Genomic DNA, 17,576 nt, shown 5'->3' on the forward strand with positions numbered 1-17,576 from the left:
CACACTGATACCCCATGTCCCCCGCCCCCCCTCCCAGTAAGCTTCGCGGCCTGCCTCCCACGATGCGCGGCCCATTCAAATTTTTGTGCGTGCGCGGTACCTACAATGCAAAAGCCGGTTAGCGGCCTACGCAGGATATTACAGATTGGCTGCGCAGTTTAGCGGGAACATTGCTGCTACCCCATCACTGCATTTTAGTGATTTTCAAAATAAAAACTGATTTTTTTACGTATTTTCTCTGAATTCACCCAGCTTTAGGGCTCTACTTCCTCCCCCCCCCCCCCCCCAATGTTACAAATAAAAACTGAAAAATACACCTAAAAAGTGGCTTTTTAAATAGGCAGCACAAACTGGCGTAAGTGCAAGAAATTTTCAAAGCTAGCCCATCAATGATTTGTGTCCAATTTGTGAGCGATACTGGCAAGGTCACATTTACTGCCCATCTCTCGTTACCCTGAGAAGGTGGTGGTAGGCCATAAATTAATATCAATTTTAAGAAATAATCTGTACTAACATTTTTTTTTAAACTTTTTAAAAGTTTCAAATAAAATTGAAACTTGTAACATGCAGTCACTGCAAGGACAGCATTACTGCCAACTGGAAGCAGAGCCTAGCTGCTTAGAGAAAAACACAGATTCACAAAGGAGTCTAACTGAGCTGCTTTTATGTCATTTTAACAAGCAGCGTTCTAACCCAGCAATATTTGCACCCCCACCCCAGACAAGTACCTGTTGGTTTAAGGCGATTGTGGTGGTGATCGGGAGAAATGGTGCTGTGAAATTTCTCTGTCTTGGACCATGTGAGTGGTGCATAATATTAACAACTTTGGTGTTAGTTTCATACTTAGTCATCTGGATTGGCACCTTATCCTAAATGTTATAAAGTGGGATAACTATATCTTTACTGGTGTAGCTCACTCCTCTCGAAATCTCATATCTTTAATGGTTTAAATACAACCCTCTTATTTTTCTTTTCTTCCCTTCCTTTCTTTAATTCCCCCGCTTGTCTTTCATCTGGGTGAAGGGGCACTTAGGTGGCTTCTCTCCATGCCTCTGCCTTCTGAGTCATCTGCTAGGAGGTATGTGGGCGACTTGGCAACTCTGCCAAAGTTGTACTCTGTGTCTCCAGCAAGGGCGTCTGAGACATGGTTCTTGGCTCATGAGCTATGTACATGACTGTATTTACATCTGCAAAGATATCTCCCTATTTAACTTTTAATGTAAGTTTATTTGCCCAAATACAGTTATCTATTAGGATTTGTACTATGAGGAATTGTTGTTGCCTCTCTCTGGTGGTCCTCACTTTTCACACGTCCCAATATTAAACAAAAGGTTTGGTGGGGTCAAGAACAGCTCCTGAATGAGTGTGGTCAAGCCAAAGCCACCCTCTCCTAACCTATGAAAACTAGGGTTTTGTATTGTAAAGAAGAAAGAAAGACTTGCATTTATATAGCGCCTTTCACGACCACTGGACGTCTCAAAGCGCTTTACAGCCAATGAAGTACTTTTTGGAGTGTAGCCACTGTTGTAATGTGGGAAACGCAGAAGCCAATTTGCACACAGCAAGCTCCCACAAACAGCAATTTGATAATGACCAGACAGTCTGTTTTTGTGATGTTGATTGCGGGATAAATATTGGCCAGGACACCGGTGAATAACTCCCCTGCTCTTCTTCGATCTTATACGTTTACCTGAAAGAGCAAACGGGGCCTCGGTTTAACGTCTCATCCGAAAGACGGCACTTTCAACAGTGCAGCGCTCCCTCAGCACTGCATTGGAGCGTCGGCCTAGATTTATGTACTCGAGTCCCTGGAGTGGGACTTGAACCCACAACATTTTGACTCAGAGGCGAGGATGCTACCCACTGAGCCACAGCTGTAAATAGCCGCCTACTTTGAATTTCTTATGTAAGAACATAAGAATAAGATAAGAATTAGGAGCAGGAGTAGGCCATGCGGCCCCTCGAGCCTGCTCCGCCATTCAATGAGTTCATGGCTGATCTTCGACCTCGACTCCATTTTCCCGCCCAATCTCCATATCCCTCGATTCCCCTAGAGTCCAAAAATCTATCTATCTCAGCCTTGAATGTACTCTAGCCCTTTGGAGTAGAGAATTCCAAAGATTCACAACCCTCGGAGTGAAGAAATTCCTCATCTCAGTCTTAAATGGCTGACCCCTTATCCTGAGACTGTGCCCCCTAGTTCTAGACTCTCCAGCCAGGGGAAACAACCTCTCAGCATCTACCCTGTCAATCCCCCTCAGAATTGTATGTTTCAATGCGATCACCTCTCGCTCTTCTAAATTCCAGAGAGTATAGGCCCAATCTACTCAATCTCTCCCCATTATACTGCACAACATGCTTTGTATATATGGAAAAAAAATTACAAACTGATGCACATTCTTAAAAATCTGGATAAAAGTGTGGCAGATATAGTTTGGATTTGTAAACTCAGCTTTTACTTACAAACCTGAATAGTTGGCAGGTTTGACGGTGTGACTGGATTTGTTGGGTTAAGCGATGGTGGCGGTAGGGGATTGGAGCTTCACGTCGAGCAGGTATTTGAGATCTGAATTGCAGTTATCTTCACAACTTCTCTTCTGTATCTTTTAAGATGAACAAAGATGAGGATGACCATATTCTTCCAGCATTCCTCAGAAATTCCATGTTATTCCAAAAGAAACCATGTGGGAGCTTCTTGGATCCACACAGAAACCAAGGATCAGTAAGTGTCACGCCAATCGCATCTGCTCCCATCAGAAGGGACCACTATCAATATACCTGTCTCCTACTCCGAGCTGCTACAGGGGCCCAATCTGGTCCTGATGGGAAACGTATGTCTTTTTTTGGGGTATTATACTTGGAGCTAACCGTTTCAGGTTAGACTTGTGCCTCAAACCCTTTAATGGTTCAGTATGTATCGGAGGGGGAATGAGGGATTTAACCTAGACATTCGACCATTGTGCTGTTTACTAAACTACTACTTGGCATTATTGTCATACTGAGATTTTTATTTTAAAGCTATTAATAGTTTATGCAGGAGGAGTATTCCCAGTCATGCAAAAAGGTGAAAACCTGGGAGGGCAGCAGTTATACACAAGAAGTTACATCGACCATCTCCAGCATCTGTTGGAATTAGATTTTATAAAGCGAGATAATTGTACTTTTATTAGCGCCTTTTAATTCCACCCTTTGCCTTGTATTTTATTCAGTTTTTAAAAATTCATTCACCGGATGTGGACGTCGCTGGCATTTATAGCCTATCCCTAATTGCCCTTGAGAAGGTGATGGTGAGCTGCCTTGAGTGGCTTGCTAGGCCATTTCAGTTAAGAGTCAACCATATTGTTGTGGGTCTGGAGTCACATATAGGCCAGACCGGGTAAGGACGGCAGATTTCCCTCCCTAAAAGGACATTAGTGAACCAATTGGGCTTTTACAACAATCCAGTAGTTTACGGTTTTACTAGCTTTTTATTCCAGAATTTTATTTTTAATTGAATTTAAATTCCACACCACAGCTGCCGTGGTGGGATTTCAACTCATTAGTCCAGGCCTCTGATTACTAGTCCACTAACATAACCACTATGCTTCTGTACCCGAATTGTTGATCAGAAACAGCCTGAATAGAGGTGTTTTATGCAGACTTGTCTCTTTATGTGGTGCATAATACTTGGAGCACGAGCTCGTAACAGCTCGGATTTTGCAGTCAGCAGTGAACGAATGGCACTCGCCATTCATTAAGCTTACACTTGCCCACAGAATTTCTGTGGGCTTTTACACTGCGATTTGGGGTTACCAGACAGTCAAAGCAGTGCAGCACCCTGTACAGGGGAAGCAACGGTGTGTCTCAGCCAATCAGATTGAAGAATCCTTACTGAAACACGCAGAATCTAAACCAGGAAGTGTAAGTTAGAACATTTCATTCATTGTAAAATCATGTACGGAAAGCGAAATAGAGCGGTGGAAAAAGATGGGATTGAGAGAGATAAGAGACAAAGAAAAAGTTTTTTTTTTTTTATTTATATCTCTGACAATAATTAAAATCTGAGGGAATGAGACTCCACACTTAAAGTAAATTTTCAGGGCCAGAGAGGTTGTTTGGCAGTAATTAGGACTCATCATGCCGTTAAAAATTTACTTACACTTGACTGGACCAGCCCTAACTTTTTCTGGCATGTTTAGTGGGTATCCAGTGGGTAAGTACCGCAACCTCACACCCTTCATATGTTTGAATGTTGTGTGCCTCGGTGTGGTACCTGTGTAGGAAAGCTTGTGGAGGAGCAGGGCAAATCGGACTGCAACTTCCTGATTTCCGCATTTAACTGCACCTGTGTGGACACCGGAGGTTGCTGTCCGATTTACTCCTTTAATAAAAGTGAGCGCTGATAGCCTCGCCGTTACTTTTACCGCAAAATCTGGGCCATTAATTTCCCTTGATTTGTTTGCCCCCTTAGGTGCGGACTGGCTTCGATGGGTTGGGAGGAAGAACCAAGTTTATTGAACCTGTATCCTTCGCTGGATTTGAAAGTTCTGTGTTTGTGGGCGAAATGAAAAAAATAATTGTAGCAAATGGGCTGAGGTGGGGCGAAGGTGGGTGATGTTAGAGTTGGAAGTAGGCAGGCTTTGTGATGGAGAGGATCTGGGATCAGAAACTCGGCTCAGAGTCGAATAGGACACTGAGATTGCAAAAAGTCTGGTTCAGCCAGAGACAGTAGCCGGGGCAGAGGGATGGAGGAATCAGTGGCAAGGATGCGAGGTTTGTGGTGGAAATTGTGGCTCATCCAAGACTGGATATTGGACAAGTGGTCTGTCAACAACAACAACAACTTGTATTTATATAATGCCTTTACAGTTGTAAAACGTCCCAAGGCGCTTCACAGGAGTATTTAAAAAAATGAAAAATTTGACACATAAGGAGAAATTAGGGCAGGTGACCAAAAGCTTGGTCAACGAGGTAGGTTTTAAGGAGCGTCTTAAAGGAGGGAAGAGAGGTAGCGAAGCGGAGAGGTTTAGGCAGGGAATTCCAGAGCTTCGGGTCGAGGCAACAGAACACAGACAGTGGAGGGGTTGAGACAGGTGGTGGACCCTATATCTGCAGGTCATGTCACCAAGGGGTAGCACGTAAATGAGGAAGAGGAACGGGCCAAGGATAGATCCTTGGGAGAAGCCAGAGGTAACAATGCAGGGGTGTGAAGAGAAGCCATTGCTGGAGAAACACTGGCTACTATTGGATAAGTAAGAGTGGATATATCAAGATATTTTTGGATTTATGTCAATGTTTACATTTTCAGGATGTTTGTATTCCAGCCAGGAATTGTGAATCCAGAGATGTCCAGTCTGCTGGTTGACACACATGTTTCCATGTCATTCCAAAAATGCAAGCTGGGAAATAATACTTTCTTTAAAAATGTTGTACTTTTTTTTTAAAGATTTCCTTTAACGTTACTTCCTTCAGACTAAAATGACTGATATCCGGCCACTGCCATTAAAAGCAAAAAGGAAGAAAGTGTCCCGGACAACTGTAAATACCTCCATCTGCAACCAGCCCAAACTGAAGAATTTCCTTCAATGAATCCAAACTGATTCCCAAACTTCAGGAAAGCAGTGCAATTGGATGAGGTAGAACTACACTGAATGCCAGGATAACAAATCTCTGGTACTGTCTGCAGTGGTATGTTAATACTGATGGTTGACACCGCTGGCTGAACCCATCCAGGAAGAGTGCGGCTGGCCTGCCCCATGTGACGTAGCGGGAGCCGAACATACTACAGGGCTGGCAATATGACAAGTGATCAAAGTCAGCGGTCCCGAGAGCGTCATCACTGGTGCAATTGAATCGTTTCAACAGCAGGTAGCCCACTGGTGTTGCCCTAGTCCTTGAGAGCCTAAATCACATGGCATTACCAAGAGAAGCAAGCACCAAGATGTTACATAAAGCTCCTACTGTCGGGAGGGAGGGTGCAGTGAAAGGATGAATCCACTTTGAGTGGAAATTAGCTCTTGTATTGTGAATAATGGCAGATATCTCTTTGGCTTTGCCTCATCAAACTGAGAGATGCAAGTACAGGAAACTCGATTTACCGGCACCTAAATAACCGGAAATCTCTGTTAACCGGCAAAATTCAGGAGTAGGTTCAGGTAAGTTTTACTTCATATTAGTGGCAGTTCCTGGATCTGTGGCTGTGTAACTGGGGTTAACTGGAGTTCCTGCACTTGTTGCTAAGCAACAGGGATGCTTGGTCTGTGGCCGGAGTTCCTGCACATGTTGCTAAGCAACAGGGAAGCCTGGATTTGTTGCTGTGTACGGAGCTCTCCTACCTTTTAAACTATATCTCTCTCTAATCCGGACTTTTTGATAAACCGGCACCACGCCGGCCCCGTCTGTACCGGATAATAGAGTTTCCTGTACTGGGGAATACAAGACATCATCCACCCAGCGTCAACATCAAACACCCCAAGTCAAGTATAGCATAGGTTAGGTGCAGAGTAAATCTCTCTGATCTGTTGAGACTGCTTTAGTGCCAGACGAACATCACCACTGCACCAATGTGACATTTTTGTATTTCCTGCACCAGGCATCCTCCTCTAAATGAGACTGCCACTTTAGTACCAAATTAGGGCAGTTTTGTGGTAGGGGCCTAAGAGTTTGCACTTCAGGAACCAAGTTGGAATTGTCCAAGCTCATTTTTGTTTTTAAGTTGCTTTATTATATTTTGAACCCAGCTCCTACCCATTTCACACACAACCCATGCTGTTAGCAAAGAGAGGAGACTTTCATTCCACAAGTCTAGGCTGGATTTGATGAAGTTAATCTAGTCCCAGGGTTTAGCTGATGATCATTTAAGCTAAGGGTTTCTTTTTTGTGGGTTTGGTGTCCTCTGAACCCTTGAACTGGATTAACCTGTCTATTCGGGTCACTCACAGAACTGGCCCGATTGACTGTAAAGTACAGGTGACTCCTCCATGCAGACGCCAGTACAACACACTGTATTGAAGATGTTGAGGGAGCTGGACTCTTCAAATTCCTGTCGCTGACTATTAAGTTAAGTTTCAGCACAATTCTGAACACAATTAATGATTTTTATAACAGTACAAATACTTGTGATATTTTCACAGCATTGAAGTTGACTTACTTTGTACATCAGCACAAAGTTCAGGAGAGTCGCCATGGGGCTCCCTGCCAGCACAGGACTTTGAATTGTTTGATATTTTAACGCAGCAGTGCAACAGTAGAAGCACCAGCTCGTGATTCACTGAGGTATCCAGTAACCTGTCCTCGTTGTGGGTCTTATTGCCATTTTGCTGTAGACTGATCAGAAACCAGTTCTCTGCACTGCCTAATGTGCACACTGATCTGCCATCATTCTTTTTTTAAATAAGTCCTATAGCAAGGTCAAATGATTTTTGCAGAGGGTGCCTCTTTTTTAATCTATAAACTATCCTTATTTGGCCATTCTTGGTTTTTTTTTCTGTTTTTATTTCCTTTTAAATGTGACATCCGATGGCAGCGAGGGAACTGGCTGGGATTGGTTGCTAAGCCTGACTGAGCTAACATTGTTGGAGAAAGCCAATAGCCCCAGGGAGGTTCCAACGGTCTTGCAACTCTAATTGTGTGCATTAATTCAGCTCCCTTTCACTGTCGGGCTCAGTGTTTCTTCCAACCACATTTATTGGATGCTCGGTGTTTATAAAACAGTGTAAAAATTGATTGTAATTCTTCTCGACTGTTAATTATAATAGAGGTGAGTTCTTCAAAAGAGTGGTCCCTGATGGTGAGAATGCCTCTTTAAACGTCTATAATGTAAGACCTTCAAGAAGGTTGAAATCTTCTGGTTGATGTAACCTTAGGACAACACTTTAAGTATTTTTAAAACCCTATATATGCACAGCACTTACTCAAAAACCAATTGGAAAATAAGCTACCTGCTTATTAACCATGAATTGGTTCCTTAATCCTCCGTTAATATCGCAATGGGAAATCAAAGCTCATTTGTCCCTCCCATTGGAAAAACAATGAGAGCATCAGTTTACAATTGTTTTTAATCGGTCTTTTATCTACTCTCTAATTATTGCTAGATTTTGATGAGTTTTTCCCCTTAGATTTTATATTGTACCCTCCTCTAGGTAGGATACGGTTTTTAAAACAAGTGTTACTTCTGAATGGGATTGCTCTGGCTACCCAGGCTGGTTTCTCTTTGTGCCTTGTCAGCAATACATCCCATAGGTCAGGCTGCAGCGTGCAGGCAAATGAGTACCACCAATGCCCATGGTGGGTCGGGTAATGGGAGCAGCATTCCAAGTATTTTGGTGGAACTTAACAGATCATTGGAAATCGAAGAGTGTTGGCTTGGAAGCATTGAATGATACAGCACAGGAGGCCGTTCGGCCCATTGCACCTGTGCCGGACACTTTGTATTATCTGTTTCTAACTGGCTGGTGAAATAAATGACCGTATAGGGTGTCAGGTGTCGGAATGAGCAATGCCCTTTCCGTTCCTTATCCTCTGATAACTTTATTCTTGAAATGGTGACTGGCAAAACCTTTAAACAATTCGGCCCACAATTCCAGAGCTGCTTTGGCCAGAAAGGTTAGACTTTGATCAAGATTTCTCTCGATTGAAAGATTAAATGGGCTGTGATGCAAACATTTTCACAGCGACTTGTTTGTAAAATCCGCTTTCAGTAATTCAATCTGTAGAGAAATGATTAATGTTTAGAATCTGCTGCTGTTTCCCAGTGAACCTTGGCAGTGGATCGATTGATTTTATTTCTTTTATTTTGCTGAGCGAAGCATTCCCTATATTTTATATTTTGGATCAGAATTGTGCTCGGGTTAGTTCTGTGCAGTTATTGGGCTTGGAAAAAATTGATGGTAATCGCAGGCCGAATTTGACGGCTTCGACTATGTTTGTCCCCTCCTGTTAGGGATGTTTGTTTTGAGATGTGGTGATGAATTTTCTGCAGCCTTCAGGCTTCGACTATGTTTGTCCCAAGCCCTTTATGTGAAACAGCTTTCCGGAGTCATTTTCAGTCCGCTTCATCCGAAATCGGATGCTTATTGCTTGGTATCAGCAATAGATGAACCAGGGGAATCTCGTGACTCCTGGGTGTGGTACATGTTCACAGGCGTGGCCGATTGACACAACATGGCACACTTATGGTCAAGCAAACTAAACCAGTCTTTTAAAAAATGTACATCTAAGTAATCTGGTGAGAAGCAGAACCAAGACATTCGGTCACTGATGTCGCGTGCACATGGCAACCTGTGCTGAATACTCAAATCGAGTGAAAACCTTTTGTTGGACTTGGGTTCATTATTTAAAAATAATTACAATCCCTGGGCTACAATTAATAAACAATTGCCTGGAATGGGGTGGGTTATAGAAGTGACCGTGTGTGGAAATAATTGCAGCCTTCAGCTTCTGGTATTGCAACACAGTCACCAACTTCAACGCGGGTGGCAGCTGCTGTAGCCTTGCACCATATATTTTGTCTTTGACTCGGCACTTTCCCCCCTTCCAGCAATTCCCAAGTGTAATCGCTCTCATTTTGTGGCCCTTTTCTGGAGACGATTGTGCATCTTATTTTGGTTCATTCCAGTGATGACTCTGGTCTGTGTACAATTACTCGTTACAAAGCTGAATTGTATATGTTTTATCTTTCTTGGACATGGATGTACTGTATTGGGTTATGCATGTTTGCTGTAAAGTACCTGAGACCATTAAATATTTTGGTATGAAAATGTTTTCCTTTCTCTCTGTTTTCCTTTCAAATGAACGCTTTGAGAATCCAGACCACTGATTTTCACGATTCTTATGCTGGATGTTCATTGAGGAATCAATGAGTTCAAATCTAGTAACAGCTCATCCAGAGTATGTGACCAAACCTGCGTGAAGTACTGGAGGTGCAACACCAACTTGCTTTTATACAGCGCCCTTACGTAATAAAACGTCCCCAGGCGCTTCACAGGAGCGTTATCAAACAGAATTTGACACCGAGCCACGTAAGGAGATATTAGGACAGGCTTGGTCAAAGCAGTAGGTTTTAAGGAGTGCCTTAAAGGAGAGCGAGGTGGAGAGGTTTAGGGAGGGAATTCCAGCACATAGGGCCTAGGCAGCTGAAGGCACGGCCGCCAATTGTGGGACGAAGGAAATCGGGGATGCGCAAGAGGCCGGAATTGGAGGAGCGCAGAGATCTCGGAGGGTTGTAGGCAATGTTCCCTGTAGATTTTTTTGGGTGTGCGGGAGCTCCAGTCAGCTGGGCAGCTTAATGGAAACACTGGTTGTTGGGCTGGAGGAGGTTACAGAGATGGGGAGGGGCTGAGGCCATGGCCGGATTTGAACACGAGGATGAGAATTTAAAATTCAAGCTGTACAATGCAGTGTCCACAGCACTGTACAGTTCAACATGACACCCTTTTCAAATTCTATTACTGAACCCATCCCTTGTTGCTTTTGTTGATGTATTCCTCAAAATTGTCCTCTGTTAGTTTATAAATTGACATAGTTTGTACGAGCACATGTTAAGAGTTGCCTACTTGGAATTCCACCCAGTATATCGTGGAAGAATATATTAAACCTCAAATAAGAACAGAAAATGCTGGAAATACTCAGCAGGTCAGGCAGCATCTGTGGAGAGAGAAACAGAGTTAACGTTTCAGGTCGATGACCCATCTTCATATTAAACCTCAGTGTTCGTTTCGCACACAGGCTGCTGCTGTTATTGGAGATGGGGAGGCACCGTGCAATAGATCAGGCACTTTCTTACAGGGAGAAAGCTACGAGAGTTACGCTGCATACCTCAGTTCTTCGGCACTGGCAGAGGCCCGGGAGCAGAGAGAGAATTGCTGAGGTTTTTGGGGGGAGGGAAGTGTTAGAAAACTGCATTTTTTTTTTAAATTAAAAAAAAAAAAATAAAGTAGCTTTTACTTTGAGTCAGGCTATATTCCTCCATCTTGCATTAATAGGGGGAAACATCCTCATCAGACCTAGCATTTGTTTTTCAATAACCACCTCGTTCCATTAAATGCAAAGTCATTTGCAGCCCAGAATTTCTACTCCAGTTTCACATTCTGTTTTGCTTCACTTCCTATGTTTGTCGGCACTCGTGTTTTAAAAGAAATGGCACCCTGGTCGCTCCTGACAAGCCCCGCCTCTTAAAGCGGCTATAGCAACGAAAAGACCTTTTGTCTCAAGTTATTCAAACCCCACTTCTTTCATGCGCAGTGACCCAAGCGCATGTATGTTTAAACCTGCATTAGTAATTATTACAGGAGAAAATACCAGCTCAACAGTCTCGCACAACGAAAACAGATGCAGATTAAAATGGGGTTTGTACCCTAAACTAATTAATCTCAGCGTTGCTGTTTTCTGCATCAAGATATTAAACTATTAAATGTTTATCACTTGAAAAGTTAAAAGCTTGCCTGATGTCAGATCCTTATGCCAAAAGGGAAGAGGAGTAAAAATTGTAATGACATTGTTTAAAGTTGGTGCCAAATTAATCAAATACGGCAGCACGGTGGCATAGTGGTTAGCACTGTTGCCTCACAGCGCCAGGGACCCGGGTTCGAATCTGGCCTCGGGTGACTGTCTGTGTGGAGTTTGCACATTCTCCCCGTGTTTGCGTGGGTTTTCTCCGGGTGCTCCGGTTTCCTCCCACAGTCCAAAGATGTGCGGGTTAGGTTGATTGGCTATGATAAATTGACCCTTAGTGTTAGGGGGATTAAATACGTGGGGTTACGGGGATAGGGTGGGATATGTGTTGGTGCAGGCTCGATGGGCCAAAATGGCCTCTATCTGCACTGTGGGGTTTCTGTGATTCTGTGAAAAGCTTGTTAAAGTACTCAGATTTAACAAGGAACTGGGTGCATGGTGGGCCTATTTTACAGAATGGTTTCTGACCCTTAAGGTGTAAGGAAGGCAAGTCAAAGTTACAATATTTTATACTATTGCAAACAGCCCTGTTTGGAAGGAGCTCACTCAGGATCTCCACCTTTCTGATTTACTAAGGAGAAAGACTTGCATTTCTATATAAGCACCTTATCACATCTCAGAAACATCTGGCCATACGTTGTAGGCAAATGTGGCAACCATTTTACACACTGCAAGATCCCGCAAGCGGGAATGAGATAAATGACCAGATACAACGGCAAAATACTGGGGACGCTGGGAATCTGAAATAAAAACAGAAAGTGCTAGAAATACTCCGCAGGTCAGGCAAATGACTAGGTTTCTTTTTAATTTGTTTATGGGATGTGGGCGTTGCTGGCAAGGCCAGCATTTATTGCCCATCCCTAATTGCCCTTGAGAAAGTGGTGGTGAGCCGCCGCCTTGAACCACTGCCGTCTGTGCGATAACCTGTTATTGACAGTATTAATTTAGGGGAGGGATAGTTGTCAGGACATGGGGATAACACCTTGATTTTATGAATAGCAACAGGTAGCTATGTCCTTGGGCTAACGTTGCATCCCAAGGACAAGACCTCCAACAATTCACTGGAGTATCTGCCTGGATTGCGCTCTTCAGTGAATTGTGGCAACTTTCTGACTCGGGCACAAGTGCTTCCAACCGCATAGAAATAACAACACGGAGACAGACCCTTCAGCCCAATCAGTCCGTGTCCACCCTTCATGCAAGAAAATAGTCCTGTTCACGTGTACCCACCATGTTTCCCCCATCCCTTCATCTGCCCTTTTCATTCATCTATCTATTCAATCTAATCTTGAATGTTGGCATGGGGCCCGCTTTTAACCTCGCCCGCCCACTTTACACGCCATTGACTTCAATGGAGCCAGGCAGGAGGTTGGGTTCGGTTTAAAATTGAGGATATACTTTCTACCTGAACCACAAACCCTTGAAGTGAATTCCAGAATCTCTCAATAATTTGTGTAAAGGAGTTTCTCCTGCTCTCTGTTTTAAATCTTTGACATTTATCTTGTATCTATGGCTCCCTCGTTCTAGACCTCTCAGTTATTGGGAACCGTCTGCTTCTATCTACCCTGTCCCATTCTTTCATCATTTTAAACACTTCCATCATATCGTCCCACAATCTATGTTGTCCAGTCTGAACCTGGACACAGTCATCAGTGGTTGTGTGTGTGTTGTGTCATTGAGTGTATTGCCCTTTTAAGATGATCAGAATTTGGCAGGAAGTTTTTTTATTTGCAACCAGCTCAAGGCGAACCCGGTGCGAGTCAGTGTTACCGAGCGGAGGTCGAGAGCCAAGCAGCTTTCTCTAGCGCTCGAAGGACAGGGAAAGCCTCTCTGTGACCGGAGCAAGACCAGGTGTGTCAGTCAGCCTGCGACCCGTGTACGAGGTGCCTGCCACCTTTAGCATCTGTGCAATATTAATATCTGACGGGGAAGGAGGGCATGTGATAGTAACCTGCGGTTGTTAGCTGACGTTTCACTGAGCGTGAATCAACCAGCAGCTCAAAGAAAAACAATTTTTTTTGAGGCATCAGAAATGAAAAGTTCAGGTTGGAAATTTTTTAGGAAATAGTCTTTCTATTGTAATGACCCAGCACAGAAGAAGGCCATTCGGCCCATCGTGCCTGTGCCAGCTCTTTGAAAGAGCTGTCCACTTAGTCCCACTGCCCTGTCCTTTCCCCAGAGCCCTGCAAATTTCCCCCATCATCTTTTTCTGTTAAGTAACAGTTTCTTTTCCAGCTGCAAGCGGATTTTCCCCCTTTTATTAAACAACAACAACAAAGAAAAACTTTCAATTGAAGTTCTCTGATTTTAAAAAACAGAAAATGCTGGAAACACTCAGCAGGTCAGGCAGCATCTGTGGAGAGAGAGAAAAACAGAGTTAACGTTTCAGGTCGATGACCCTCCATCAGAGCTGGGTCAGAAGTTTTCTTGATTGTTCAGTCCAAAAATTGCCCCCTTTGTACTAGATCACTGTTTAGGTTGAGCTGAATCAGGCGATCAAGCTGCTGGCGATCGGCTCATTGATGGTAATTAAAGGGAAATTTAATTTGCGGCAGCAAATTCTACCCAGAATTATATTTTAAAAAGCAAAAGTAGCTGGAGGTGGTTTTAAAATGTATTTTTTTGATTCTAACAAGTTAGGGCAACCCGGATCAATCTACTGGAACTCCCAGGATTCTTCTTCTTAGGCAGTCCCTCGGAACCGAGGATGACTTGCTTCCCCACTAAAAATGAGTTCTCAGGTGACTGATGAATCCAATGCGGGACCTACAGACTCTGTCACAGGTGGAGCAGACGGTGGTTGGAGGGGCGGGTGGGGTGCTTGGGTTGACGTGCGCTCCTTTGCTGTTTGCGCTTGGCTTCCGCTTGCTCCTGGCGAAGAGACTCGAGGTGTTCGGCGCCTTCCCGGATGCTTCTCCTACACTTTGTGCGGTCTTGGGCCAGGGATTCCCAGGTGTCAGTGGGGATGTTGCACTTTTTCAAGGAGGGTTTGAGGGTGTCCTTGAAGTGTTTCCTCTGCCCACCTGGGGCGCTCTTGCCATGTCGGAGCTCCGAGTAGAGCGCTTGTTTTGGGAGTCTCGTATCGGGCATGCGGACAATGTGACCCGTCCATCAGAGCTGATCGAGCGTGGTCAAAGCTTCGATGCTGGGGATGTTGGCCTGAGCGAGAACACTGACGTTGGTGCGCCTATCCTGCCAATGGGTTTGCAGGATCTTGCGGAGGCAGCGCTGGTGGTACCGCTCCAGTGCTTTGAGGTGCCTGCTGTGCATGGTCCATGTCTCTGAGGCATACAGCAGGGCGGGTATCACTACTGCTCTGTAGACCATGAGCTTGGTGCTGGGTTTGAGGTCCTGGTCTTCAAACACTCTCTTCCTCCCAGGATTGATCAGGAGCAAAACAACCGGACAGATTACAAATTTCTTCAATTTAATAATTTTGAGTGAAATTCACAGATACCCCACCCCCCCCTCCTGCCACAGGAATTAATAAATGTAACTATGTGGGACAGAAAGTGAAACTTGACAAGGTCACTGATATTGGAGAGGTAAATCGAAAGAGAAAGTACAGAGGGTTTTCCTGTTGGAAATTCCCGTGTAAGTTCTAAGAAGTGGCTCAGTATTGTTGCCAACTTTTCTGTAAAGCACTTTGTAAAAGGAGTGCTCCTTTCTGGTTTGTTTTTTCTTAACAGATTCCACAGAAATTAATTATAATATTTGCCAAATGCGGATGCTGGAAATCTGAAATTAAAAGTAATATTTGCCAATGCTAGGCTGTGTGAATGACCAGGATTGTGGGTTTGCAGTAAGTTCTCCCCATGCGGCTCTTAATCCGGGTTGCCAGCTCTGGTTGGACGTGTTCCTGGCGGTTTCCTCACCCTGTCCAGTCGAACGGCCTTTTTTCCCCATTTCCAGTATCTCTATAACGAATATTGCACAGTATTACAGGAAACTTTGTGCTATCCGGCACCGACGGGACCGAGCTGTTGCCGTCCCATCAAAACAACGCTAATGTTGAAATATACGGAGATTTTGAGCTCCGTATCTGGCAACAAACCCTGTTGCTTAGCAACAGCTTCTAAACAGTCGGCCGTACCTTGCAAGTGTCTCTGTAGCTTAGCAACAGCTTCAGCGAGACCTTGCAGAGCCTGACTGGTGGGAAAAAAAGCAACGAAAAGAAAAAAAACCTAACGAAACGGCTCCTGATTTTTGCCAGTGGCTCGAGCATTCCGGACAGTTAACCTCCAGATAAACCAAAGTTTCCTGTACATGGTATTTACAGCACAGAAACAGGCCATTCGGCCCAACAGGTCCATGGTGCTGTTTATGCTCCACACGAGCTTCCTCCCACCCTCCTTCATCTAATCCCGTCAACATATCCTTCTATTCCTTTCTCCCTCGCGTGTTTATCTAGCATCCCTTTCAATGCATCTGTGCTAGCGAGCAAATGAGAAAAACGCAATGGGCCGTAATTTGCGGGTCAGCAGCGAAGCAAAGGCGCTCGTCGCTGGCCCCGAAGTAAGCTTCCCACAAAGATCTCGCCGTCTCTGTGGCACGAGTTTCAGCTCTCCTGCCGTTAATTTCATGCTGGCAGGGAAAGGTTAACATAAGCAGTTTGTAAAGGGGCGATAACCAGAGGGCACAGGTTGAAGGTGACAGGCAAAAGAACCAGAGGCGACACGAGGGGAAACATTTTTACGCAGCGAGTGGTTAGGATTTGGAAGGCACGGCCTGATGGGGCGGTGGATACAGATTCAATAGGAGCCTTCAAAAGGGAAGTGGATAAATACTTGGAGAAGAAAATTGCAGGGATATGTGGGGGAGTGGGACTAACTGGATTGCTCTTCGAAAGAGCCGGCACAGACTTGATGGGCCGAATGGCGACCTCCTGTGCTGTACTATTCTATGATTATTTAAGTCTAGGGGATCGCCTGCATCCAGCAACGGTGATGCCATCAAGCTGGCTGTGATGCACTGATTTTCCTTCACTTTTTAATTATTTTAGAGAGCGAAATAAAGATTGGGACATACACATGGGATTAAGGTAGAAGCTGAGCTATCAGAAACAATCTTTAAAAAAAATTATAAGATAGTAAAAACCACGGAATTTTTTTTATTTGACATTCCACAAACATGTAATTAGTTTTTCAGGGCCAGAACGGTTGTTCAGCAGTAATTATGAATCAGTCCGCCATTACAAATACAGTTACACCTCGTTCAACAAGGCTTAACTTTTTCAGGGATTTTTTTTTTTTTTTTTAAGGGCGGCATTTCAGGGTATAAGCTTAAGTTCTCGTCAGTTGAGTGATTTCTCAAAGGTTGCTGGCTCCGGGGGAAGCGTAGAATCATTGACAGCAACTTCTGGAATTCCGCGTTTACCTGCGCACACGCCAGCTCCAGAAGTTGCGGTCAGTTTCAGAGGAGTAATGGCGCCGAATGCTGGCAGTTTCGCCGTCATTACCACCGCAAAATCCGGGCCGAGGATTTTTTTAAATGATTTTTCTCCTGGATTGCTGTCAGTAGTGTCAAGCCTGGTACAGTTACCCCATGTGTCTCAGGTTACTTGTATATACTGTGTCCCAAAATATTCTTTTCTGAAAGAAATATCTCATTTGCATATGAATGTATCAATACTAACTGCTCCCACCGTCTCCCTAGGGAGCCTGTTCCATAGATTGACCACTCACTAACTGAAGTAATAATCCCGCAGGGTAGTTTTGAATCTATCCCCCTTTCAACGCAGGACATGTCCTCTGCTCCTACTGTTCTGGACAAGGTGAAATAGCTGGTCGCGGTCTACATTATCTGTTCCCTTTAGAATACTAAATACGTCAATCATATCATAACAGTGCTAAAGTGAGGGTACATTCGGGTGCTGGGTATGGTTTCTGAGCTTTTAGTCTGAATGTCATGAGTTCCTATCCCAGCATGGCAAGTTGTTGAAATGAATTCAATAAATCTGGCCATTTGTGCGCTAATACGAGATTGTCATAAAAACACAACTAGTTCAGTAATGTTCTTCAAGGAAGGGAACTTGCCACCAATGCTCCTGCTAATTATTTTTTGGGTGCGCGGCCCCTTCAATTTCTCGCGTGTGCATAGAAACATAGAAGATAGGAGCAGGAGTAGGCCATTCGGCCCCTTGAGCC

The 17,576-nt window shown here is 44.2% G+C and overlaps 2 protein-coding genes across 4 annotated transcripts in view; both read left to right on the plus strand.

Moving 5' to 3' along the window:
* The window catches only part of traip (TRAF-interacting protein), a 62,478-nt gene extending 52,737 nt beyond the window's left edge, over positions 1–9,741 (plus strand). For both annotated transcript variants that reach the window (XM_086002000.1, XM_086002001.1), the window contains 3 exons: positions 2,612–2,722; positions 4,451–4,501; positions 5,452–9,741. In XM_086002000.1, coding sequence (XP_085858126.1) covers positions 2,612–2,722; positions 4,451–4,501; positions 5,452–5,568 — 279 coding nt within the window. In that variant the 3' untranslated portion in view covers positions 5,569–9,741. The remainder of the gene's footprint in view (positions 1–2,611; positions 2,723–4,450; positions 4,502–5,451) is intronic.
* A 3,437-nt stretch (positions 9,742–13,178) lies between these two features.
* Positions 13,179–17,576, plus strand: part of LOC147111264 (ubiquitin-like modifier-activating enzyme 1) — a 316,654-nt gene continuing 312,256 nt past the window's right edge. Inside the window, exon 1 of one of the 2 annotated variants that reach the window (XM_086002004.1) lies at positions 13,179–13,313. The gene's annotated coding sequence lies outside the window, so the exon portion shown is untranslated. The remainder of the gene's footprint in view (positions 13,314–17,576) is intronic. The other variant, XM_086002003.1, reaches the window with a different exon arrangement.

Source organism: Somniosus microcephalus, chromosome 11, assembly GCF_052327205.1.
Source record: "Somniosus microcephalus isolate GS21.2 chromosome 11, FLI_Smic_1.0, whole genome shotgun sequence".
In the NCBI taxonomy this organism is placed as follows: domain Eukaryota; kingdom Metazoa; phylum Chordata; class Chondrichthyes; order Squaliformes; family Somniosidae; genus Somniosus; species Somniosus microcephalus.